At 39.2% G+C, this 25,727-nt stretch overlaps 2 protein-coding genes across 4 annotated transcripts; one reads left to right on the top strand and one right to left on the bottom strand.

The window, feature by feature from the left end:
- Positions 1 to 890: 890 nt before the first annotated feature.
- Positions 891 to 6,888, bottom strand: FKBP7 (FKBP prolyl isomerase 7). Its single transcript, XM_009555683.2, has 4 exons — positions 6,613 to 6,888; positions 3,746 to 3,897; positions 1,499 to 1,632; positions 891 to 1,197 (listed from the first exon to the last, which is right to left on the bottom strand). The coding sequence occupies exons 1-4, from the start codon at positions 6,807 to 6,809 to the stop codon at positions 1,036 to 1,038; spliced, it is 645 nt and encodes a 214-aa protein (XP_009553978.2). The 5' UTR covers positions 6,810 to 6,888; the 3' UTR covers positions 891 to 1,035.
- Positions 6,889 to 6,907: 19 nt separating this feature from the next.
- Positions 6,908 to 22,899, top strand: PLEKHA3 (pleckstrin homology domain containing A3). 3 transcript variants are annotated; one of them, XM_054069701.1, is made up of 8 exons: positions 6,908 to 7,035; positions 10,831 to 10,947; positions 13,690 to 13,845; positions 14,516 to 14,652; positions 15,564 to 15,728; positions 16,862 to 16,905; positions 17,421 to 17,536; positions 19,143 to 22,899. In XM_054069701.1, exons 2-8 carry the CDS (start codon positions 10,926 to 10,928, stop codon positions 19,268 to 19,270), a joined length of 768 nt encoding a protein of 255 aa, XP_053925676.1. In that variant the 5' UTR covers positions 6,908 to 7,035; positions 10,831 to 10,925; the 3' UTR covers positions 19,271 to 22,899. The 3 variants fall into 3 exon arrangements, with proteins under 3 accessions (XP_053925676.1, XP_053925674.1, XP_053925675.1); XM_054069699.1 differs by having other exon boundaries at positions 6,930 to 7,135; XM_054069700.1 differs by lacking the exon at positions 6,908 to 7,035 and adding an exon at positions 10,575 to 10,728.
- Positions 22,900 to 25,727: the final 2,828 nt, after the last annotated feature.

Raw genomic sequence — 25,727 nt, forward strand, 5'->3', positions numbered from 1 at the left:
ATATAAGCACCAGAGGGCACTACGGAGTTGTGTCCAACACTGACATTGTGAGTGCTATTAGTATTCTGTTGAAGCTCTCCCCATGCTATTTTAAACCGGGAAAACAATTTAAAATAACGTTTCTCTACATTTTAGAATAATTTTAAGGATAACCCATGTTTTTCACTTGCGTTCCCACTGTCACCTGTGTACAGCCTATTACTACATGTTGAAATAAATACAGCCATTGCTTTTCACAAAAGAAGTGGCAAGTATATTACACAAGTATTACAATGACACTGCATAACCAAACCAGTTAACTACTGCTATTTCTTTCTCACCTCACCCAAGTAAATCACGGCAGTCTAGATTTTTAACTTGGTGCTGCTGAGTAAACTGCCTAACTTCGTAATTTTACAAAGCCAAAGTTTTAAAATGCATTTAAAAGGCTGCCTTTCACGAACACCAAATTATTCATGTTAATATTACATCTGAGGAGTTATTTTAAATTGTTTTAAAAACATTCATGTTTTTATCTTCACATTCCATACATGGTGTTCATTCATTTTAAGGCCTTTTATAATTAAATTTGCTGCAAACAGCAGTTCCTTGAGAAGCGACCCTAGCAGCCTGCAGAAGCTGAACGGAGTTTACCTTCCAGGGATTCTGTTTTACCCTTTTATTTTACAGAGGATTGAGAAGTTATGTTCTAACTATGTCAATGGGTACTGGAACCATTTGTACGTGTTTAGTAAGACAGAAATAATTACTTTCATCACTAATTTACACAACGAGAAGACTACTGAGCAGTACTGCAGATTAGGACACGATGCAGAAACCACTAATAATAGATCATGGTGTTTTCGAATTTTATTTCTTTCTTTTGAAATATCTAACACATTTTATTAGTTGAATGTTACACCCAATATTTTTACAGTCACCTCAGGAGATATAAAAAGATGTCACTATGAAAAAAAATATAAAAAGTGCTGTGGCAAAGTATTATTATTTAAAATTCAGCATCCAGAAAATAGTCAAAAAAATTTTTTAAAGTACTTAGAGTTCCTCATGCTGGTACACATTGTACTCCTTTGCTGATATGAAACCATCTCCATCATGGTCGTTCTTCTTAAATATGTCAGCTAAGACTTCATCATGGACTGAGGGATGACGTGTTTTGCCATCTTTTGCAAATTCTTCTTTCAAATACTGGCTTATCTAGAAAGAAAGAAAAAACTCCAATCATTGCGGCTTTCTATCGTCAAAAACACTTGGAGTACATATGTACCATAATGCGGCTCCAGTGCAGACATGGCTAAAATTTGTTTCCCAGAAAGTCAGAGAGATACCAATGTATTAATCAAAGTGAATTTTAACATTGCACAGTTCAGTTTGTGTCAGCACACAGAAGCTTCACATGATGAACTGCAGCAGAGGCAGATCATGTAAAGGTAACACTGATGCAACTATACCTATAGTTTAATAAATTATTAATTCCAAATTAGTTACATCCTATTACCTCAAGTTCAGAGAGTTTCTTGTCACTGTCCTTGTCTATTTGATTAAATGCTTCAACACTGCGAGGTCCCTTATTTACTGCATAAAGTTCAATCTCAAAGATCAATGTTGCATTGGGTGGAATCTTGCCCTGTGCTATAAAAAAAAGTAAAAAAAGGATTAAAAAATCAGACATTCTGGTCAGAGATCACATCTATGATAAATTCACTGGTAAAATGTCTTTTTTTTAATTACAAAAAGCTTTTAGTATTCAGCTTAAACTCTGGGTTTAAATGTTATGCAGCTAGACAGGAAGATTGTTCAGACTGTGCTGGATAAATGATTTTGAGAGAGATCTGTAAACAATATACTTCCCTGAAACAAAATTATATTGTTCATATGAATTCAGGTACTTTTAAAAATTAAGAGAAAGGTTTGTGTTATGAAAATCAAGTATTTCTAAAGTTGTCATTCCTTCATGTACTGTAATATGATGGGGCTTATTGAAAGATTGATTCTAAGACATATCCTTTCAGTACATATCTGCAATCTGACAGACTTTATATAAAATAGTATTTAAAATATACATCTCATTAGAAAGAAGCAATAGAATGCAAATCCCCTCATTCACAAAAAAAAAAAAAAAAACCCAAACCTACACAACCCTAAACCTCAAAGTACTGGAATATTTTGTGGGGTCTCTGAAGAAAAAAAAAAAGTTAGACTTCATTACTGCTTTGTCAAAGCATTTTCTGATACCTAATGTAAAAATACCACTGCCTATAAACACAGGTCAATGTATTACGCATCTGGCAAAAAATGGGAACTGAAGAGAGACAGTAACAAATTAATGAGATCTAAAAGTAGTGCCAAAAAAAGCATCATGAAATCATGCAGTATGTAATTAAAATGTGAACATGCAAGTGGCTTCTATTCATAGCCAAAGCCAGTGAGCAACCTCAGACTTCTAACAGAATTTTGAGCTTGTGCCCGTCCTTCATAAACTCAAGAAAAACTGAAAAACCTTCTGTTTTTACGCAGAAGGTAAACAAAACTATTGCTTGACTTTCTTATCTAAAACATCCATAGTAAAAATGACAAATTTCAGAAGTTCAAAAGATTTTAATCTTACAAGATTTAAACATAAGTTTTAATTATATCTTAATATAAATAATGGTTGATACAATATTTCAAAGGAAAGATACAATACTATCAGTGCCAGTAGTTTACAAAGATACATACCAACAAAGGAAAGACATGTAAAGGTTTAGAAAGCCACATGCATCTTTTTAATTCAAGATTAGGCAGGCATCTTCCCCAGCATGCAGGAATAGGCTGAGACAGAGGACAGGTGTGCTGTAGGAAAACAATACTTTCTTGAAGTGCTCCCTAGAACAAACAGTTAACACTAGCATTAAAGAACATACTTTTATTTGTGTCACTGTTTTTTCTTGTTGTTATGAGACAACATTATGCTCAAGGGAAAAATTTATTCCTACTAAACTCTACTGGCTACAATGCAATTATACGAAAGATGAAACTGGTGCATGCAATTCTGACATAGTATCACTACCAAACAATTATTATAGAGCAGGAGCTACTTTTTCACAGAAACCACTACACCCTGGACAGAGTTGAATTTAAGTCATCTACAATCAGGAGCGCTGAAACACTGCATAAACTCTCACTGGAACTTTTTTAAAGTAGAATGCACACTTAAGCATCATAAATTCAAATCAGATTTCACGCGTCGTTCTGATGCAATTATTACATAATGTGACGATCCATTAACTATTCAAAATATAAGCAGGAATTTAAACAAACCAGTTCTACTTAGATTAATTCTGTGGCATGCACTGGACTATATTCCATTTTGTTTAGAAGATGCAGAATGTCATTAAAATGCTAAGTAGGTAGGAGTCAAATAACAGCAACCAAATATGAATATAACAGATTAAGACAAAAAATGCTGATACAAGTCATGAAGATCTTCCTTTTGCCATCATTTTTGTATTATGGCAACACTTTGAGAAACGCATCATGTGCCATGCACTGAACTCTAATGCAAACCGCAAGGCACAGGTGTGGGTCTATGATGAAGACTACTTAAACTGCACAGGAATGAGGAGGAGTAGACTGCACAGCAGGTCAGCACCTTCAGTGCCTCCAAACGTAACGGAGCACCAATTCTTACAGAGATTTACAACACTGTATGTTTGGAAGGGTAAAATGGAGGAAAGACAAAGTTCAGTATTAAATACTTTTTTACCGTATCCTTGCTGTCCATATGCTAATGACGGAGGAATGGTCACTTTCCGTTTTTCTCCAGGACACATATTCATCATACCAATATCTAACCCTTTTATGACTTGTCCAACACCCAGAACGAACCATTTTGGATGACCTTCATTTTGTGTCCGACTATTAAAAAGAATTGTGAGAGATTAACAGCAAGTTTAGTATTTTAATCCTTTTTATATAAAAATAACTTTAAATTAGCAGTCAGTAAAAGTGTAAATTAGATTATTAAAACACCAGAATGTTTAGAGTGTGAGAGTATGAAGTATTAATGCTGTTTCTGCTACTATTAATTTAAGGTCAAATCTTGAGATGCATAACGGACAACCTCTTTTTGAAATCAAACAAGTAAAAACCCTAACATATTACAAAAACTTCCAATCTTCCTGGTAATATATATTGCATGCCAGAAACGAGGTGCCGCTGCAGGAAGCCTGCAAGAGGAAGAGTGCTGGGAGCAATTCACTGCTAGGAAGGAAAAGTGTCTTCAGCAGTCCACATCACTGTAGGATGGGATGAGACAGCATGCAGGTGGGTGCTGGGGGAACCTGGCAATCTTGCCTACAGAACTGTGTGCTCCCACACCACTCTGTTCACTTTAGATATTCAATGCTTTCAGCCAGATTGTGGTCATATGAGGTGTCCTCAGCAAGGAACCTATAGTGAACAGTGACAAAGCAGCATGTAGCTCAAAAGTCAGAGGGCAACACTGTTATGTTCCAAAATCAGTCACTTCTACAGGCAGAAAAAAAAAAAAAAAGGCAAGTAAAACGGTACTGTTAGATTATCCTGAATTTATTTTTTCCTAAGTGACACAAATGGGGAAAAACGAATCAAGATTCTGTAATAAACTAGGCCATTGCCTGTAAGATCTGTTCAGATATGGGTAAGGAATGAGGTAGGTACCTAAAAGAAGTAGAAGACTCTTCTCTGTAGTTCTGCACAGGTTGAGTCCTGCCTCACTACTATGACGCACAGCCATTAAAAGTAAGGTACAGTAAAAATAAAGCTTTTGTACAATGGTTTCTGTGCAAAGTAAGCTAAACAAAGCTGAAACAGGCTGAAGTCAGATGGATGGGACAAAGTGAAAAAGCAAATGCCTAAATGCTAGTATCAGGGGAAAGAGGAAGGCAGCACAAACCGAGGAGGGAAGCAGCAACGTGAAAAGGGCACAAAGACTGCAAATCACTAGCGTAATGCGGCTGCCCCGCACAATGCCAACTATGCAGAAGCACAGGCTGTACTTAAATTTCTGTCTAAAACAGTCACTCTGCATCCCTACCAGGAGCTCCTCCTCCAAACACAGCTTTTCCTGCACAGATTACAGCACTGAACAAGCCAGGTGATAACGTGGTGGGATTTTCATTTCGCTGTGCCAAAGGGGTTCTCCATGCAAAGCATGGGATGCAGGCTCTCAGCAACTCTCCCAGTCAGTCTCCTTCGATGATGACATCCACCAGTCTCAAGCACAGCTTTGGTTACCAGCTTACCTCAGTGCTGCTCCCTCTTGACCCTAGATAAATCCTACATCCTTCAACACTTGGCTGAGGCAAAATAAAGGCTGAAATGGGGCGATACTGAAAATGCCAACAAATAAACTCTCCAAGACTCATTTCGGAGTTCTAGAAAGCAAGCATCCTTTATCAGGCCTGGGCAACGTGAGGGAGCTCCATCAATCACGTGCAGCAAAACAAACACTGGTTACAGAATATATTTTCCACTTACATGCATCTATATAATTTTTCCCACAACTCTTATGCATATTCTATCACTTTTCAGGGATTAATTTAAATGTCATTATGAACTTCACAACAGTCAAATCTCTTGACAACTTGGAGCTGGCTGCAGCTCTCTGTCTGACCTTGCATTTGACACGGGGAAACACTGCAGACAGAGGTGATTACAGAAGACACATCTGTTTGGCACAGATCATACTTAAAAGATGTTATCGTTGACAAAAGAATGAAGAGTGTAACAGTGTCTGGAAAGACACTATTTGAAAAAAACCCATGCTATAAAAAAAACACGCTACCAGAGAGACGTTCTGTGTAACTTTCAAAATATAGTTATGTGGATGAAAAACTTTACTTTAAGCTTAAATCAAAATATTCCACTTTTTTTAATAGCAACTACTTTTTGCACTGGGTGAAATTACTAATGCTAACGTGGTGTGGCCATGCTGTGCATGAAGTGACAGGACCTGACCAACAGGTGATACAGGTGACCCATGGATTATTTGTATTGCATTGCTATGTGTAGTGTTTAATCTGTAACCTCTTGCATTGCTATGATCAGTGGAACTGTGCTGTGCTATTCTTGGTGCAGACAGCTTGAAAAAGAGAGAGCCAATAAGCAGCTGGGGCCAGAGACCCTGCATTTTTTGGGGGAGGTAATTTGTTTATTCAGTGATATAAAAGCTGGGTCCCTCGCAGTGATGGTGGGAGACTTCACCTGAGTGTAGGATCCAGTTGTCAAAGCTCTCCAAATCTTCACCGCAGAGAGAAAAGAAGGGGGCTCCCCAGGGGCTAATGGGACAACTGGTGATGTAGCTCTCTTAATTACCACAGTTCTGGTGTAGTAACGATTAGATGCGTTCCCTTTAAAGCTGTTACTGTTAACTTGTTGATCATTACTAATCACGTTACCTCTCTGGCTCTAATAAGCGGAGTAAAACTCGGTTTCACAGAGTATTCAAGAGCTTGAGCTTTTATGCTGATCACGCTTTGTGCTCAGCCCCTTGCGATCAAACCAGGGAGCAGCGGGTCCCGGCCGAGGGGAGGGGGGTTCCCGCCATACGTGCCTCGCACCCCTTCCCTCCCGGTGCCCTGAGGACCCCACCTGCAGTAGAACTTGGACCCGTCGCTGGCCAGGAACCCGTCGTAGTGCGCGTTCAGAAGGTCCCCCTTCTTGCTCTTAGGGCTGCACGCCTCGGGGAGGTGCAGCACCTCGATCTTCACTTCCTCCTCGGTGCCGCCCTCGGCCGGGGCCGCCAGCAGGGCGAGCGGCAGCAGCAGCAGCGCCAGCCCGCGGCCCATGGCGCTGCCGGCGTGGCACTCGGCTGGGGCTGCCCCTCCGCTCCGGAAGTGGCAGCAGCGGCCCGAACCGGCAGCCGGAAGTGGCAGCGTCGGGCGGAAGAGGCAGCGTCGGGCGGAAGCGGCGCGCTTGGGCGATGCGGAGCGCCCCGCGGGGCGGGTGGCGGCGCCGGGGCCGCCGGGGCCCGCCTGAGCCGAGCGGCGCAGGAAGCGGCGGCGGGAGCGGGAGGTGAGCGCCCCATCCCCGCGGCCGAGCAGGAGGATGCGGCCCGGCGCCGGGCTCTGAGCGATGGAGGGGGTCCTGTACAAGTGGACCAACTACCTGGCGGGTACGCGGGGGCGGCGGGGCTGGAGGGGAGCGGGGAGTCCCGGGAGCTGTCGGAGGGGCATCGTTCGCCGTTCCCGCTGGGAGCCCCCCGACCCAGCCCCGAGCCCAGCCCTGCGGGCTGCAAAGAGAAATTCACCAAATACCTGTATTTACCATCGGATTTTGTTTGCTTCTTTCTCTGCTGTAAGAGATACCACATCTCTCTGCAGATGGGAGCGGGCAGTCGGTAGTGTCATAGAATAGTTTAGGTTAGAAGGAACCTTAAAGATCATATAGTTCCACCCCCCCTGCCCTGGGCAGGGACACCTCCCACTAGATCAGGCTGCCCAAGACCTCATCCAACCTGGCCTTGAACACCTCCAGGGATGGGAAAGCCATAGCTTCCCTGGGCAACCTGTACCAGTGTCTCACCACTCTCACAGTGAAGGATTTCCTCCTTATGTCTAGTCTAAATCTGCCCCTCTCCAGTTTATACCCATTGCTCCCACTCCTATCGCTACAAGCCTTTGTAAACAGTCCGTCTCCAGCTTCCTGTATCCCCTTCAGGTACTGGAAGGTCACTATAAGGTCTTCTCTGAGCCGTCTTCTCTCTAGGCTGAACAACCCCAACTGTTCCAGCCTGTCCTCTGTAGGAGATGCTCCAGACCTCTGATCATCTTTGTAGCCCTCCTCTGGACCCATTCCAATGGCTCCATATGTTTCTTATGTTGACAATTCCAGAACTGGACACAATACTCCAGGTGGGGTCTCATAAGAGAGGTGAAACGTTTCAGATCCTTAATAGGACCGATTGTGCCTCCAGAGCAGATTGGTGTTGGATCATACACCGTGTTTAATCAGGCGTCGTGTTTAACTGCTTTGTCAATATGTTCTTTGCCCTCTCGTTCTTTGGTACTTCACGTGTGCTGTTCTGCCTCAGTGTATGTAGCTTTTGAATGTGGAGTGATGGGAAACTCAATTCGGAGGGTTTATAAAATGTGGGGTGCATTGCAAGGACTGTGTGCACTCACTGTGAATTGAAGTGCATAGAGCATAATCCTGCAGTTTTCAGAGCAAATATGTGCATAAATATACTGGCTTTGTGGTGAAAGGCAACAATTGTACTATAATTAAATAGATACTTGATAAGATATTTTTGTCAATTCTTCGTAATAAATGTGGAGAAAACATATGAGAAAAATCGCGGTTATCAAAGAAACAATGAATATGTTTCTTTTCAAAATAAAATGGAATTTGGAATTTGTAACTTTCACTTTTGTGACCGAAATTGTTACTGTAGCCAGAAGTAAAGGTCGCAGGTAACAAGCCCTGGTGGTGTGTGATGTAAACATCCCATTTGAATCCTATTATTTAATAAGTAAATACTCAACAGCAAATGTAAATCCTGTACACACTCTAGACTGTTTATCAATACGTGGCTGACTTCTGCTAGAAGTCAGTAGCCCTCTAAAATAGAAAACTGTAGAACCCTTCCTTGTATGTGTGCCGGCCAACGGAGAGCATCTGCTCTTGCATTTCAAAATTAGTGTGTCAGAAATTTCCTGCTGTGTACAGAATATAGGAGGTCAGCAAATTTTTGAAAAATCTGATCATAGTAGCAAAATTTTTAAATGTTGCTACCAAATTTCTTGTTACTCTACTGTCTGTTTTTGTAGCCAGAAATAGGCTGTCATACTTGTCATTAATGGTAGTAGTAGCCAAGCAGCAAAGGAGGTTATCATTGCTGAAGCATTGTAAAAACCGGTTTTCTCCTTCAGTGAAAGCAAACTAGAAATACAGCCTTGTATTTATGTTGCCCTCAAATGATATGTACATGCGCAAGAATTTGTGAAGTACAGATTTGTTACATGTTTTGTCAAACATAGGACATGCTGTTTGCCCAACTCCAAATCAGAAGAGGTGTTTTTGTCCTCTAGCTTGCTTCCACGAGACACTTGGAGTCTTTTAAATAATTTGCTTTTGTTTTTCCCAATGCCAGCAGAATGGAACAATCATCCATGTAGGGTCCCTTCTTATCAGAATCTGACTGTTGAGACGGACATTGACACCACCCGTGCATGCCCTAAGGCCATAAGGGGGGGGCACAGAGTTAGTATTCTGCCACACAGCGTAGCAAGGAAAATAACACCCTTACATTTCTGAGCTGCATTTTACAGGTCAGGGTCTTCAGTACAGTTACTTCATGACTGCGTATTCTTAGTGTAAGTTGTGATGTGCCCATACAATTTAAAATATTTCCTGTGGAAGTTGGTATGTTTATACTTTTTTTCATTCTGTTTTTATATGGTGGATCTGCTTATTAGTTATCACTCTGCATTTTGAAAGAGAGAGATACTTACCATTACAGCTAATAAATAGAAAAAATAGTTAGAATTTATTATTTCCTTATCATGGAATTGTGACATGATGCAATGGGGCCTGGTCTTAACAAGTTGAATTCCTGTTAAAACTTATAATGACTTAATGTGAGTAGTATGAAGTCATTAGCTGATTTTTCAAGAGCCTGCTACCTGGTTAAGCCTTCTGTGCTGGATGGCTGCAGCTTGCTCTGTTGGAATAGCAGTTGGTAAGCACCAGGGATGACACAGTCATCTCACCAAGTGTGTCGAGTTCTTCTGCACACAGTTATGCCATTCCAAACCCTAAGCCTGGTAGGAAGTTAAGGTTTGGTGATGAGTTGTAAAATAAAGGGATAATCTGCTTCTATTCTACAGCTGACCCAGACTGTAGTGGGGCAGTACCACTGTTGAGCTCTACTGGAATATTTTAATTCTATGCTATTTTGAGAAACAAAGGTGATTTACTAGGCAAAATGGTTTGTATTTAGTAGTATTAGAAATTAGGGCACCTTGTCCAGTGAGTTTTGAGATTTATGAAATAGCTGTTAAAAAAAAGAAAAAAAAATTAAGGAGAAAGAAAAGCATACTAATATACTTGAATCAAAAAAAATTACAATAATTTACTATGTGGTGTAGCACTGCAAGGAGTTCTCACAGATATTTATGTCTTTGCATAAACTGTTCTTTTTAGTAGCTGTAGTGAAGTTTGAGATCGTTATATAATGTTACTTATGCAGAGCTGGTCAAAACCTTATGTATGCTGATGTATGCTGTCCTCTCAAATGAGTCTAGGAGTATAAGCCTTGTCTCAGCTGACCACACAATGCCTGACATTAAATTGTTGAGTGATGGAGCTGGTCTGCTTTCAGAGAAAATGATGTGTCAGTAGTTAACTGTGAACTAGAGAAATGCAGTAGCCAGAGGAGACATCAGTTTGACATCAGTAGTTTATTTGTGTCATACAAATAAGGTCCTACAGCTTTAGGGAAGTCTACCTGAAAAATATACTTGAATGAGAATGGCTCTCCAGAGGCCTGTAATTTATCAGCCTTCAAAATGAGGTTCCTTGGTGGCTAAATTAAAATTTAATTTTGGTCTAGAATGAAATATAGTGAAAACCGAAATACTGCTGATCTTGCATCCAAAAAGAGCTGGAATGAAATATCCACATAATACCGACTTGGTTATAGAGCGGCTCTGGTCTTCAGACTGCGTGGACCATTTACTTCGTGCTGTGTTACATGAACAGTTTAAGGTTTGCATTGTTTATAAAAATTTCCACATTTAAAGAGCTGAATTTGATTTGCAATTTAGTCATTAGACTAAACTTTCTTTCTCTTGTTTTTGATCTTTCTAGGTTGGCAGCCTCGGTGGTTTGTTTTAGACAATGGGATATTGTCATACTATGATTCACAGGATGATGTTTGCAAAGGCAGCAAAGGAAGTATAAAGATGTCTGTATGTGAAATAAAAGGTAAGAGTTGATAGATTTCTGCTTCAGGAAGTTTTAGCTTCCAGGGAAATAGAAAAGATCACCCAACATACATTTCATGTCATAAGTTTTTCCTCATCTGTTTTTGTTTGTCTGTAGTCCAATGCGATTGTTTCACAGTTCACAAATAATAATGAATGTGAACTGTGAAATAGTGACAAAATATTTTTGACAGTTAGAGCTCTGTTTTGAATTTTAGAACCCACCATATAGTCCTTTTTGTTTTAAGTAGTTGTGTGCCTGTGGCTTATGTGTGAAGTTACCTCAGCTAGGTATTTAGTTTTACCACTTAGTCTCTTACCCTTGATCGTAAGAGGGATGATTCATAAATGCTGTTTTTTCAGAAGAGCAGCAGCAGTGACACGAAAAAGGGAGATTCTTAGAAACCAGAGATGTTTAGTCTTTTGTTTTCCTGAATGATTTTTACTTTTCATAGAATCAGTAGGTTGGAAAGGACCTACTGGATCATTGAGTCCAACCCTTCCTATCAATCCCTAAACCATGCCCCTCAGCACCTCATCCACCCATCCTTTAAACACCTCCAGGGAAGGTGACTCAGCACCTCCCTGGGCAGCCTCTGCCACTGCCCAATGACCCTTTCTGTGAAAAATTTTTTCCTGATGTCCACCCTGAACCTCCCCTGGCGGAGCTTGAGGCCATTCCCCCTTGTCCTGTCCCCTGGCACTTGGGAGAAGAGGCCAGCTCCCTCCTCTCCACAACCTCCTTTCAGGTAGTTTTTGAGAGCAAGAAGGTCTCCCGTCAGCCTCCTCTTCTTCTCTTCTCCAGGCTGTTGTTGCTATTAGGAGCTGCTTTAGTATATCTTAAGCTATTGGTCAACCTCCTTGACTGATGGGAAGGCATTGTCTAACTCTCCATTACTTTGAGCTCTTGGCCTCTTTCCAGATACCCGCAGATGACTGGACTTACGATGTGGGTATTTGTATATTAAAAAGTGGGACTTATTTTACATGGGCCACTAAGTATTTTTCATGTGGTAATTCCTTTTTGTTACTATTTCCTTGGTGTAGGTGAAATCATGATGTAAAGTGGAAGATACCATATTTTGGACATTCCAGTTTGTTCATTTTGGTTGTCATCTTGTCCTTTGGGTGAAGGAAAGATAATAGTTAACATCTGGATTTGGTGCTGCCTTCTGCCTCCATGGCTAGTGGGGAGTGGTTCTGGAGGAACTGCGGTTGACAACATGAAACTCAGCAGAGTATTCAGTTAAAGATATATTAAATACAATAGACTGCAAAGTCCATCTCAGTATTTGGTTCTGGGACTCTGTGACCTGAAGTCATATTTCATCTAGATGGGAGACTATGCCTAGTCCTCTCTATATACTTGTCCTTTCAACAAAGCTCTTCGGTTTGCCATGATTAGACCAGGCCTCATTGACCTAGTGGCTTCCTGTGATGGGGTAGACATATCATAGGAACATGGGAAATCTGTCTGGACTTCTGTAAAGCCTTTGACAGGGCTCCGCACAACATCCTTCTCTCTAAATTGGAGACAGATGGATTTGATGGGTGGACTGTTTGATGAGTAAGAAATTGGTTGAATGGTAGTAATCAGAGTAGTGGTTAATGGCTTGGTGTCCAGATGGAGATCCATGGCAAGTGGTGTCCCTCAGGGGTCCATAATAGGATCAGTGCTGGTTAGTATCTTCATCGGTGATACAGACAGTGAGATTGAGTGCACCCTCAGCAAGTTTGCAGATGACACCAAGAGAAGTGGTGTGGTTGCCACACGAGAAGGACAGGATGTAATCCAGAGGGGCCTGAACAAGCTGGAGAAGTGGGTGGGTGTGAACCTCATGAGAGTGTATCGAAAGAAGCATAGCCAGCAGGTCAAGGGAGATGATTCTGCTCCTCTATTCCGCTCTTGTGAGACCACATCTGGAGTATTGTGTCCAGTTCTGGAATTGTCAACATAAGAAGGATATGGAAATTTTGGAATGGGTCCAGAGAAGGGCTACGAAGATGATCAGTGGGCTGGAGCGCCTTCTGTAGAGGACAGGCTGGGAGAGTTGGGGTTGTTCAGCCTGGAGAGTAGAAGGCTCTGAGGACACCTTATAGCAACCTTCCAGTACCTGAAGGGGGCCTACAAGAAGGCTGGAGAGGGACCTTTTGCAAGGGCATGTATTGACAGGATGGGGGGGAAATGCCTAAAAATTGGAGTGAGGAAGATATAGATTAGACATTAGAAGGAAATCTTTCAAAATGAAGGTGGTGAGGCACTGGCCCAGGTTGCCCAGGGAAGCTGTGAATGCCCCATCCCTGGAGGTGTTCAAGGCCAGGTTGGATGGGGCCTTGGGCAGCCTGGTCTGGTGGGAGGTGTCCCTGCCCATGGAAGCAGGGTTGGAAGGAGGTAATCTTTAAGGTCCCTTCCAACTCAAACCATTTTATGATTCTATAACAGTTGTTAAAAGTTCTTATGCAGTGTATTGTTAGTGCAGAAAGGGAACCCCATTGTACTTGAATCTGGCCACTGTTCTGTGTCTCATTTTACTACCTGTTGACTCAAGGGCATGCTGGGGAGAGGGTTGAGCAGCTTTGGGCTTTTTCTTATTTAGCAGTGGTACATTGTGACTTCCTGTATTACTATGGGATTGTAATAAACACTTTAAAATAATTTGATCAGTATTTGATGAATAATTGTTACTGAGTTAAGGTTGCATTTTATTTTCAAAATTGATTTTTTTTCTCTTCTGTCGTTAAGTGCATGCCACAGACAACACAAGAATGGAGCTTATCATCCCAGGGGAACAACATTTCTATGTGAAAGCAGTTAATGCAGCTGAAAGGCAAAGGTGGCTGGTGGCTCTGGGAAGTGCAAAAGCCTGTTTAGCGGATACCAGAACAAAAAAAGAAAAAGGTATGCATGTTACCTAGAGCATATACAACCTTACTGGTTTTTCGAATGCTTTTTTTCAGATAATGATAGTGCAAATATTGTGGTAGGAAGTCAGTTTTACTGTCTTTTAATATAGATCATAATGATTTCTAGTCATCCATATGGTAAATTCCCCCTTGATGTATGAAGTGGAGGTCACTCCATTGACACCTGTCTTAGTTGCTGGTAATTTGGCTTCTTTATTGTCATTACAAAAACACACATACTGTTTGTAGCTATGATGAAGCCTTTTAATTTCTGGTATTTTGATTCTTTACGGTTACTATTGGTTTTTTTTCTATTATTTGTCTTGAGTGGCTAAATGTAGTTATTTCCAGACACTCTGGTGGGTGTAAATTTCATCTATTAATTTTATTCTGTATTACATTGCAGCTAAGAAGGATTTCAATTTTATCTTTCCTAGTAATGTACCCCTTTCTTAATGGTTGTTAAATTAGCATTAGTTATCAAAAAATACTAACTATTGTCTCCTTCAAGTGCAGTTCTTGACTCCCTGCAGTATCCCATTTTCTTCAAAATTAAGTGAAACGTCTAAGTGAATTTTTGACTTTATATTTAAATGAAAAGTGCTTAAAAATTAAGTACATGCATTGAATGCAATAAATTCATATTTCCTTTATTTTTTTTATAGAAATAAGTGAGACCAATGAATCTCTTAAAACCAAAATGTCCGAGCTTCGTCTCTACTGTGATCTTTTAATGCAGCAAGTTCATACAATACAAGAATTTGTTCACCACGATGAGACTTGCTCTCCTCCCAGTATTGAGGTATAGAATTTCTAGAGTGCCATTAGGGAACCTAGTTATATAATAAACCTAATTATGTAGTACACCTCAAGTTTCTGTTCACATCTTATACCTTTTTTGCCTCCCTAATGTCGGGAGATTTAACCTAAGGTCAATTTTTCCCTGCTTGTGTGAATATAATACTATCAGTGATTATACGTGCATAAATTACCGGGATGATTTCACTGTAATTGTAACATGCATTGGAAAGCAATTGTGTTGTTGATTCATTTGGTTAAAAGACCAGAAGAACTGCTGAGTTATGCAATAATTTGCCTTGGTTTGCATCTCTGTTGTAGGCAGAGGAGTTGAAAAAATCTTATTTGTTCATTCTTTACTTCCTTATTTAGGAGAGTATTCCATTTTTTTTATCAGTAAAAGCTAGTATTAAATATGCACAAGTAAAATTATTCTAGTATTTCTGCTTTTTAATGATAGTTAGTACTGGAAAGCATGCATGGATTCATTCTTGACGCTCTTGGGGAGACTGTGGGTAATGTTATCTATTTAGGGCAAAGCAAGGGGTCAACAAATAGTCACAACACAGCAAGTTGTTGACAGTTTACAGCAAGATGGAACTGACCAGTAGGCTCCTCGCACTGGAGTGATAAAACTGTTTGCATCTTCTGCTGCAAGCTTTGCAGTGGAAATGTTATGGCATTGGCTGATACCCTGAGGAAATTCGGATGTCAGAAAGACAATGCTGTCATGTTTGTTTGCTTAAATTAACCACATTGGAAGGTGTACATTTGATTAAATAAAATGTGAAGGGGAAGCTTTTGATAGTAAGAAGGGAACTTACTTTGGGTGTGTGAGTGTGGTGGTGGTTGTTGTATTTGCATCTTCTCAGTTTCTTTATTCTTGCTTATGCTTCTGGTTTGATTTATTTTCAGAACATGAATGAAGCCTCTTCCTTGCTTAGTGCCACATGTAATACGTTTATCACAACACTCGAAGAATGTGTGAAGATTGCTAATGCCAAGTTTAAGCCAGAAATGTTCCAGCTGCCTCACCCTGATCCCTTAGTTTCTCCTGTGTCACCGTCACCTGTCCAAATGGTTTAGGCATTTTGAAATACTATTTTTTATGCGTCATATTGTTGGTTGGATGGGGGGGAAGAATGACAGGAGACTATGCTATTACTATGTGCTCTGATATCAACAGCTGAAATCTTGACTCTGTTATGATCAGTAGTGGTCCTAAATATAAATCAATAATTATTTATTCCCACCCTTTGTGTGCTAGCCTTTACATAATCTGAGTAGTTTATCGTACATGTCAAGACCCTATAATGAGGTATGTCTTAAATGAATGAAGTTTAACTTTTCCTCTGTTCAGCTGGTCCTTTGTTTTTCAGAATGTTAGCTGTACACTGATCTTACAGATTCCATAACCTTGCCTTTTGCTTAGTGCCTTGTAGATTGAAGCACTTCAGCAGGATAGCATATCTTTCAGTGTATATAATTAAAAATATTTGTATTAATCTAACATGCCCTTATTTAACAAAACGATAAATAATGATAAAGATAATACTTGCATAACTCCACTGCTGGTAATTTCCCTTAAAAGGACAATGTATGTGGAATCATCTTAAATGTCGTCTTGGTCATATGTATAGATTCCAAGGTGTATTGTGGGATTTTGTTGCCCTTTCTTTGCACTTGGATCTCGTGTCTCTATCTTCAATCAGTTTACTTACAAAAGTGATCATTGTTGATCTGAGTCAATAAGTTTCTTTGGATATGCATAGAAATTTGACAGTGATATCAGAAGAACCACAAGGAATCAAGAGAGGCAGGATTTTGCTTTCCTGTGTAATGGGGGATTTAAGAGGGCATTTGGTAGAGGAAAAATCTCTTGATATTTCTGTACATCACAGTAATTAACAGATAGCTCTATGAGTAACTCTGGAGCAAGAGAAAATGAATTACATAGAAACAAGGCAGTATTTTTCATAGTAAACTATTTCCTGTGTGAGTGCTCTGTAACTTTTAATATTGATGGCAAGCCAATCTGTTTTTATATAGTTAATTCAGATTTTTAACTGGTTGCTTAAGAAAAAAATATTGTCTTCCCTCTTTGTAGAGACTGTAAATAAAGTAAAAAAAATGTATTTATGCATATTATTCTTGTAAGTAGCTTATGACATTTTTTGTGTGGTTTGTTGTTTGTTTGTTTTCTTTTTCCCTAGATGAAGCGTTCAGTTAGCCACCCTGGTCCTTGCTATTCAGAAAGGTAGTTTTCTATTTCATTAAGCTTTTTTCTTATGTCTCAAAAAACCTCCCTGAACCTGCCAGCATTAAAATCAAAATATGAGAATAATTATTCACTTGGGGAAAACAATTAAACAGTTTAAACTGATCTGATTTTGAAAACTAACAATGCAGCTGCTGTCTCTAATACATTGTAAAAAATTTCTTCATGCTAGAAATTTTATGCAAATTACTTATTCTGACAAGTTCATGAAATTAGACATAGGGCTTGAAATGCTAACATTCTTTTTGAGTCAATATTTGAGATTCTTAAAAGTATTTCTTCAGCATGCATAGATTACATTACACAATTCAGTTTTCAAGCTTTATAGTTGTGAAAATTAAGAATGTTCTGTTGACTGCCAATTTTAGTGTAGTGAAAAACATCAATACTAACAGTTTAATGTAAGCACCAAATTTATTTTAAATGTAAAATACATTGGATTTGTGGGAATTGTTACAGATTTTGCTTACTAATAGATATAATTTCTTTTGTAGGAATAATCACTCTGTAAAAGAATCAAATTCATCCCTTCACCGATTTTCACAGCGACGCAGAAGAACATACTCAGATACAGAATCTTACAGTGAGACTTCCATTGAAGATTCTCAGAGTAAGTTTGGAAGAGGGATAGTTTTCTTTTCCATCTTTCTGTACAGTTTATTAGCTTATTTACAGCAGCTGCTCTAGTGTTGATTTCAGCACAAGGGAAAAAGTGTTACTAGTCAGACAAAGTTTTTGTTGCAAGATTCCTGTATTATAAATATAAGCATTCATGTAGTTTATGTGGATGACTTCTGCTGGCTTTCATTCATATTGGAAAGGCTCTTACAGCTGGAGTAGTTGCATTGAAAGCAGTGGAACTACTGGCAAGATAAAATAGAGACATAATCAGAAAAGGGATGTTTGCACTAATAGAATCTTACATGAACAACATTGTGGTAAGTGGTGTACAGTATTGTTGTTGGCCACCTGCTTGTTGTCACAAAATGAATTCTCCTTTCTGTGACCCCTGTGAGTGGCAAGGGGTAATTTCCACCCAGTGCATTGCGAAAGATGGTTCATTTCAATGGCTGTTTGCCTTTTGTAGAGAACAGCATTGTTATGAAAGAGTGCAGCCTTGCCAATAATAAATAAAAGCAACCCCAAAATTACAAAATAATGTCACAGTCAGATTACTGTTCTCTCCTGGTTAGTTGGGCCTCTGGAGTTAGTAGCCAGTTCTTCTGTGGTTTTTCCTTTTGTATCTTGCTGTCATTTTTACTCCATCCTAACTCCTGTCAGGGAGACTGTAACTTGACTAGTTCTTCTTTAGTCTCGCTTCCTTTTGGATGTCTAGTGCTTCACTTGGATTGGAGAAAAATCTTAGGCCTTTGCATTGCTGAAAGCCCACACAGGCATGAAGAGGTACTAATGCTTTACCTTCTGTCATGAAGCAAGTATTTGCATCTCTGAACAGTGTTCTTGCTTCTCTGATGCTCGTACATTGCAGGGTGACCACCTCTTTCACCTCATCTGCTACCAGCATAGGGTAGACCAGCATGTATCCCAAGCTAATAAACTTAGTTTACATCCTGATGTGTCTCATGGCTAATGTAGTTGCACATCAGTATAGACTTTCTGGTGCTGGTTACCAGTCTGACTCTTTTCCAGACTGCTGAGAAGAGTCTTTGTCTTCATGTGTTTCTCCTAATATCAAGCTTTTTTTGGTTCCTTGCTATGTAGCTCCAGTTTCTAGCTCAGATTCTGGTTGTTGCCTTCTCTTACTGTGTTAAAAGCTCCCTCTGCTGCTTTCAAGTTATTTTAGCTCTATATTTTTCCTGTCAGGTAGCCTAGCAATACTCAACTTGCAATAAGTGATCCATTTCAGTATAATAACAGGAAATATTTTAATTAAATGCTTATCAATGTGTTGGTTCTTTTAGAAAAAATGAAAAGTCTCATTTTCCCTACACGGAATGCATCTGCACCTCACAGAGTAATGTCCTTCATAATGTAACAATCATTGTAAAGTCAAGTAATTAATTTTTTTTATAGCTGAACATTCTTCATATCCATCATCCTTGGGCATGATATTGATTTATATCTTTCAGGAAAAGTCCAGAGTAATTATGCTACTGATGGCTTATGTATAGGAAATAGTTAACAAATGCAATAACTGAGAGATTGGATGATTTATTGTGGGGTTGAAAATTAAATACTTATTGATATCTTCATAGGATCTGCTCAGTGTTCTAGAAGTGCTGTCAATGGAGATCTGGTATCATCAACCATTCCTGAAGAAAATAGATCAGTATCAAAGGAAAGCTCTGAACTGGAAGAGACTCTTCCATCCTTTTCTTCTTGAAGAAACTGAAAGTATTCAATTTTCTAAAAATAACGCTATGCAAAGGCTGCTGTAATTATACTGTTGTTATAGGATGTAGTCATTTCCCTTTTTAGAAGGATTTCTCTGCACTTTATAGAATAATATAAAAACTATCTTCGAAGTGTATTTTATCTTTATAGAGTTTATTTGCAAGAGTATTTTCCTAATATTTCACAGTTTGAATGTGCATTTTTTGGAACAAATGGTGGCTTAACAGGTAAGCATCCACATTTGTAAATGTAGCTCTTTTTAATAAGCGTGAAAGTTTGATTGATACATTAGTAAACCTGCAGGTTATATACTTTAGCAAAAAGATTTCATTTTTTTGGAGAAAACACAAATTGTGCCATGGGCTTCTTGGTGATTTGTACCAAGTCATCCACCAGGCACTATGATTAGCCCTCCAATGGCTTTTTTTTCCTGTGGAAGGGCTGTGGGAATGGGCATTAGCAGGTTTACTCTAGCAGCTTAATGGTAATGGACATTGCCTTCTTTAAAAACAAGGATATACATAATCCGATCCTTATTTTTAGCCAATGAAAGCAGAAATATTAAGTGTATTTTTCTAAACTAATGTATAAAAATAACTTAATATGAAGCATTTGTACCAAACATTGGATATTTAAGAATTTTTATTTATTTATTCTTTTTGCATCAAAAATTTCTACCTACTTTCACTTCTAAGGATCTACTAAGTGCTTCAGAATGTGCATGAATTGTTTCCGGGGTGTGTAGCACTGCAAGTAGCTATTGCAGCACTGTTAAGATTTACTCTACTCACTTAAGTTGTGTTTTTAGCAAGTATTACAGAAGCAGGAGCTGAAATATTAGACCATTAAGCTGCTGTTGTAATGAATATTTGTATCTATACATATTTTATTTATGACATATTTATACAAAAGGGAGCTTCTGTTTTTGCGACTCTTGTATATAAATTGAGGATGGTATATACCAGGAGATGAATTCCGCTCTCAGTTACGTCAGTGTAAATTTGCATTAACAGTAAGTGAGATTGGAGTCTGACTCTCTTAATAATTAATAAGTAATAGATATAACAGTGCCTACTAGCACCTTGGTCCCTAAGGTTGTTAGAGTTAGCATTGTAAGCTTTTGGATTTTTGGGGTATTCATTTAGGGATAAACTTGGTCTATTAGGTCTTAGCTGTAGAGCACTTTAAGCAAGACACTTAATGATTTTGATTTACACAATTGTTAAACAAATGTACAGGGTTTTTTTGCACTCAAGCACATACCAAAATCTGTCTTTTATAATCAAATCTTCTTTAATTTGATTTAACTAGTCTTCCGTTTGTGTATATGAGTACCTTGGTGGTTTTAGAGCAGGCTGGAAAGGACAGATGGGAATGGAATGGAACATTTCCTTATAAATTTCTGGAATGTTGATTTATCTAAATCAAAATAGGCCCAAACATTGAGGAAAAACATACGAGCTATTGCCTGTATATAAGATGGAAGTTTATAAACCATTATGTCAGGGTCAAATGGAATGGAATAGCTCATAAAGTACAATTGTTTGCGGATACCAGCTCAAAGCTGATGATTTTTCATGCAGCTAGTGTTTGCATTATACATATCAGCCACACACATGCTTGTACATTTTTTTTCTGAATGTTTGCTTTAATGTATTCTGTATTACACTTATGACAATTGTAAAAATAAGTATTAAAAAAGATGTTCAGAGAAGTAAACACATTGCAGTGAGAGTTGTCTTGAATCATATGCTGTCTTAGTGCTGCTTTTTGAAATTTTATTGAGTTTTCTGCTAGCTTATCCAGTGTTATGTACATGTTGCATTAACAAATAGCTTTTTCTGGCTTTCAGCTAGTATAGAGAAAATATTTTGGACTCAACATTGTGCAAAAAAACTTCTGAGACAGATCAGTGCACGTAGTAGTAAATAATAATTTTAAATACTGCCAGAGATAAGATTGTTTAGACAAAAGATGTAATGATTATATTCAGGCACAAAATTTGCATATAATGACTTCAGCACTATTTTGAGTTTCTCCATGTCACTGAAGCTGGAATGATGGCTTTGTATCTATATAACGTGTTCCTGCTAAAGTTAAATCAGCCTTTATATATAAGTGTGTGCTAAACTCTGTAGCAAAAAAACTTGAGATGTGTTTTGGTGAAATCGATGTAGTGATATGCCATCATGCTTTTTGCATCTGGAGCCAAGAAGTCATTTCTCAAAGTGTTACTTTGGTGTCTAAATCACAGCAATCCATATACAGTCAGACTCAAAAAAAGATCTGGATACTCTTACATTTTAATTTCCATGTTTAGGAGAGAGTTTGTCAGGAATGCCTAATCGTATCATTCTTTCTGGAGGAGAATGAGAGCTGCACCTGGCTCTGAACTCAATTGCTTCCGACGAGGTCAATCTGAAATAAATTTAATTTTTTTAAATATTATTTATCACTTAGGGAATATTAGCATACTACATGTATTTAGGTGAAAAGTGATAACTTCTAGTTACGGAGTTATCTCTGGAGTTGCTAACATCAGACAATTAGAAATGGAATGTGTCTAAATGGCTTACCAGCTTGTACTATAAAGAATTCATGATCAGGCACTCAGTGATTTGGAGGTTTACAGATACTGAGATTACAAAGTTTAGGTGCTTTAAACTTCTGAAAATTAATGTTTGTGTTTCTTTCCACTTAGTGTATAGTAAGTATATATAGTGTATAGGTTGACTTTTTAATATTTTTCCCCAGAGAAAGCAACCTTGAGGGGAGAAATAGTTCAGAGGTTGCTTCTGCATTAAAGAAGTACGTATTTTATTTAGAAATTGAAATCACAGCTATTTGTGTTAAAATTATTTTCACAAAACTGTAACCTTGAGTTTTGCTTGTTATGCCATTTTCAGTATAAGTATTGTCATGTAGGTGTTCTTCCTGCTGGTGTAGGGTAATAACTTTTTCAAGGGGTTTATTACTTAAATGAAGGAAATGTCTGTGTCTTAAAACAAAGTGGTTTTTTTTCAGATTTTCCTCATTATCTGGCTTTAAAGGAGTTGATATGAAACCTGTCTGTTATGAGTGTGTCTTTACTGACTGCTTTGAGGGCTGAAGCTAGGAGTTTCAGATCCAGATATAGAGAAGAATGTGACTGCTTAAAGGGGATTTATGTAGAAATGAGTGCCCAAATCCACAATTACTATCCTGAAAATCTCTACTGTTTAATGTGCTTCGGCTTTTTCAAAAAGAAGGGTAAACGGCTGTCTCCAAGACCGTCAGTTATAGATGTCAAAGGTAATACTTTAAATCCTTCGAGGGACAGGATTTAAGGGGTCTTCTTCTTCTTTTCCCTGTGTTAATATTGTGATAAATATTGCTTTGACTATTTCTGTATGTTTCCTTTCTCAGTTCCATGGGCTGCCAAGGCATTTTCTACGAAGTCTATGTTACAGAGATAGAAGCAGGTCATAATTACCTTGCATGTGTCTAGCTCTTGTTTTTCTTTATACTGATTGTCATTTTATGACATGTTAGACTACCTTATTTTCTGTCATTCTTTGTCCTTTGTACTGCAGCTACTATGGCGTGTTTCAGTGTGGGAATAACACAATGATTTATTTTTGACTGTGTTATGCTTTGGGTTTTTTTTCATGAATTGGTTAGGGTTGACAGGGACCCATCCTGCCTGACCTTGGACACTTCCAGGGAGGGGACATGCACAACCACCTTGGGCAACCTGTGCCAGTGCCTCACCACCCTCATCGTGAAGAATTTCTTTGTAATGTCTAATCTCAATCTCCCCCCTTCCAATTTGAAGCCATTCCCCCTCATCGTGTCACTATGTACCCTTGTAAAAAGTCCCTCCCCAGCTTTCTTGTAGGCCCCCTTCAGGTGCTGGAAGGCCTCTATAAGGTCTTCCCAGAGCCTTCTCCAGGCTGAACAACCCCAACCCTCTCAGCCTGTCCTCGTATGGGAGGTGCTCCAGCCCTCTGAACATCTTTGTAGCCCTTCTCTGGACCCCTTCCAACACTTCTATATCCTTCTTATGTTGAGGATTCCAGAAATGGACACAATACTCTGGGTAGAGTCTTGTGAGACTGATGTAGAGGTGGAGAGTCACCTCCCTTGACCTGCTGGCCATGCTGCTTTTGATGCAGCCCGGGACAATGTTGGCCTGGGCTGTGAGGGCACAGTGCCTGTCTATGTCAAGCTTCTCGTTAATCAGCACTCCCAAGTCCTTCCAAGGGCTGTTCGCAATCGTGTCATCCCCCAGCCTGTCTGGAAACTGCAGATTGCCCTGACCCAGGTGTAGGATCTTGTGCTTGGCCTTGTTGGACCTCATGAGGTTCACACCGGCCCACTTCTTCAGCTTGTCCAGGTGCCTCTGGATGGCATCCATTTTTTCTGGTGTGACAACTGCAGCACACAGCTTGGTGTAATCTGCAAACTTCCTGAGGGTGCACTTCTGCTGTCGATATACAATGAAAATATTAAACAACTCTGGTCCCAGTACAGGCCCCTGAGGGATGCCACTTGTCACGGATCTCCATCGGGACATCGAGCCATTGACCACTACTCTCAATACAATCATTCAACCAATTCTTTATCCACGGAACAGTCCGCCCATCAAATCCATCTGTCTCCAATTTAGAGAGAAGGATGTGGGGGACTGTCAAAGGCTTTACAGAAGTCCATATAGGTGACATCCATTGCTTTTCCTGTGTGCACTGATGTTGTCACTCCCTCACAGAAGGCCACTGTGTTGGTCACGCAGGACATTTTAAATAGACGTAAGTATTCTGTGTTGTGGGTTTTTTTTTTAAATCCAAGCTCTAGATAGAACATTATCATTTTCCAAAAGAGCGAAGAAAGAAAAAAACAACTAGAGAAGATATAGTTTTAATATTTTATCAGAGGTGAGGGTTTTGTGTTCTGTTCATAGTTTTCTCCCCTTGAAGGGAAAAGTTATTGAAAATTGAGCCAAAGTTAAAAACTGAAATGCAGTGTTAAGACTAAGATATCTTGTCTGCTAGTGGTAAAATGAATCTCTTAATATTACTGTGGCTATCCACCATCACAGTTAGTTTTCTCACGTTGCCAAATGTAAAATGTTGCTAAGAAAGGTATAGCCCTGAAGTAGAATATATACAACAGCTCATAGAGCAGTGCTAAATTTCTTTTTCCTTATGCATCAGGACCCAGGAAACACCAAGTCCTAATACCTTCACGCGCATGTCAGTGGTAGGCTGTTTTCCTGAACTTGACCGTATAGTGCAATAATTGCAAATGTAGAGCTAAAAATCCCAATATTTGGCCTGGGTGTAATGAGCACATAATTTGAAATGTTCACTGCTCACGTTATGATAATTTTTTTATCCAAATACTGCTTAATCTATTGTGTGGAAGAATGTTACCATTTAGGGGTGTGTTCTGTGAAACTGAATATTGAAGCTTTACACATTATCAGTGTCACTAAACATTGTCTTGTGAAAAAACACTGGCTCAGTAGGTTGGCATGTAAAGTTATCTGTTAAGACTGTGCTTCAGCAAAGCCTTTAAGTACTTTAATCCTCTTTTTAGGCATGTGGGTGACTCATTTGCTTAAAGTTAGGTGTGCTTGCTGAAGTACTGTGCAGATGTAGGCCAGAGATAGTAATAGATTATTAGTAGTAGTATGCTGGGAGTTGTAGTGATGCATAGTGTTGCTAACAAGTGCTCCTGCTCCACCTATGAGAATTATATAGCCCTTGAAGCAGTGTTGTGTTGCCTGCCTTGAGTGTATTTGCTCTCAGTCTCCTTCTACTGACCAGAGTGAATTCTAGAAGCAGAGCTGCTCCTTTGGCCTTGATACTCTTTTCCCGTCAATAACCAAAACAGTGACCTGCCTGCATGAGGTTTTGTGATTTCCTCCCCAGGAACGTAAAGACAGGCTTTGCTCCTATAGATGTGTCAGCTGACTTGAGGGATGGAGAACTGATGTGGTGTAGGCCCTTAATCCACCCATAGGAGGTGAGAACTTGTATGTCCAGGCAATTAGGGTCAACTAGTCTATACTAGTTGCAGATGCCAAGAAAATGGAGGCAATAGCCAGCTTTCCTGTAGGCAGTTTTCAGTAGAGTCCAGCTATAAAGAAGAGAGATTAGCAATTTATCTGCATAGGGTGTAGTGGAATGCCTGGAGGTTCACTTAACAGAGGGATAATAAGATCAGCGAAATGCTTAGGTGCATGCAAGGATTTCTCCTTTTTCAGTGAAGAATCTATAAAGAAAATTTTTAATTTTTTTGTTAAATGCTAATGTTTTTAAGGCTGACTTTCTGGTAGCCAGACTGTTTCTGACAGACAGCTGGATTATTAGCAGTTAGCTACCTGGTTTATATAGGCAAATTTCATTTCTACCTAGGCTTTTCTTTCAGCATCTCTTTCTGTAGTGTAGTACAACAACTGCAAA

This window comes from Cuculus canorus, chromosome 6 (assembly GCF_017976375.1).
Source record: "Cuculus canorus isolate bCucCan1 chromosome 6, bCucCan1.pri, whole genome shotgun sequence".
Classification (NCBI taxonomy): Eukaryota; Metazoa; Chordata; class Aves; order Cuculiformes; family Cuculidae; genus Cuculus; species Cuculus canorus.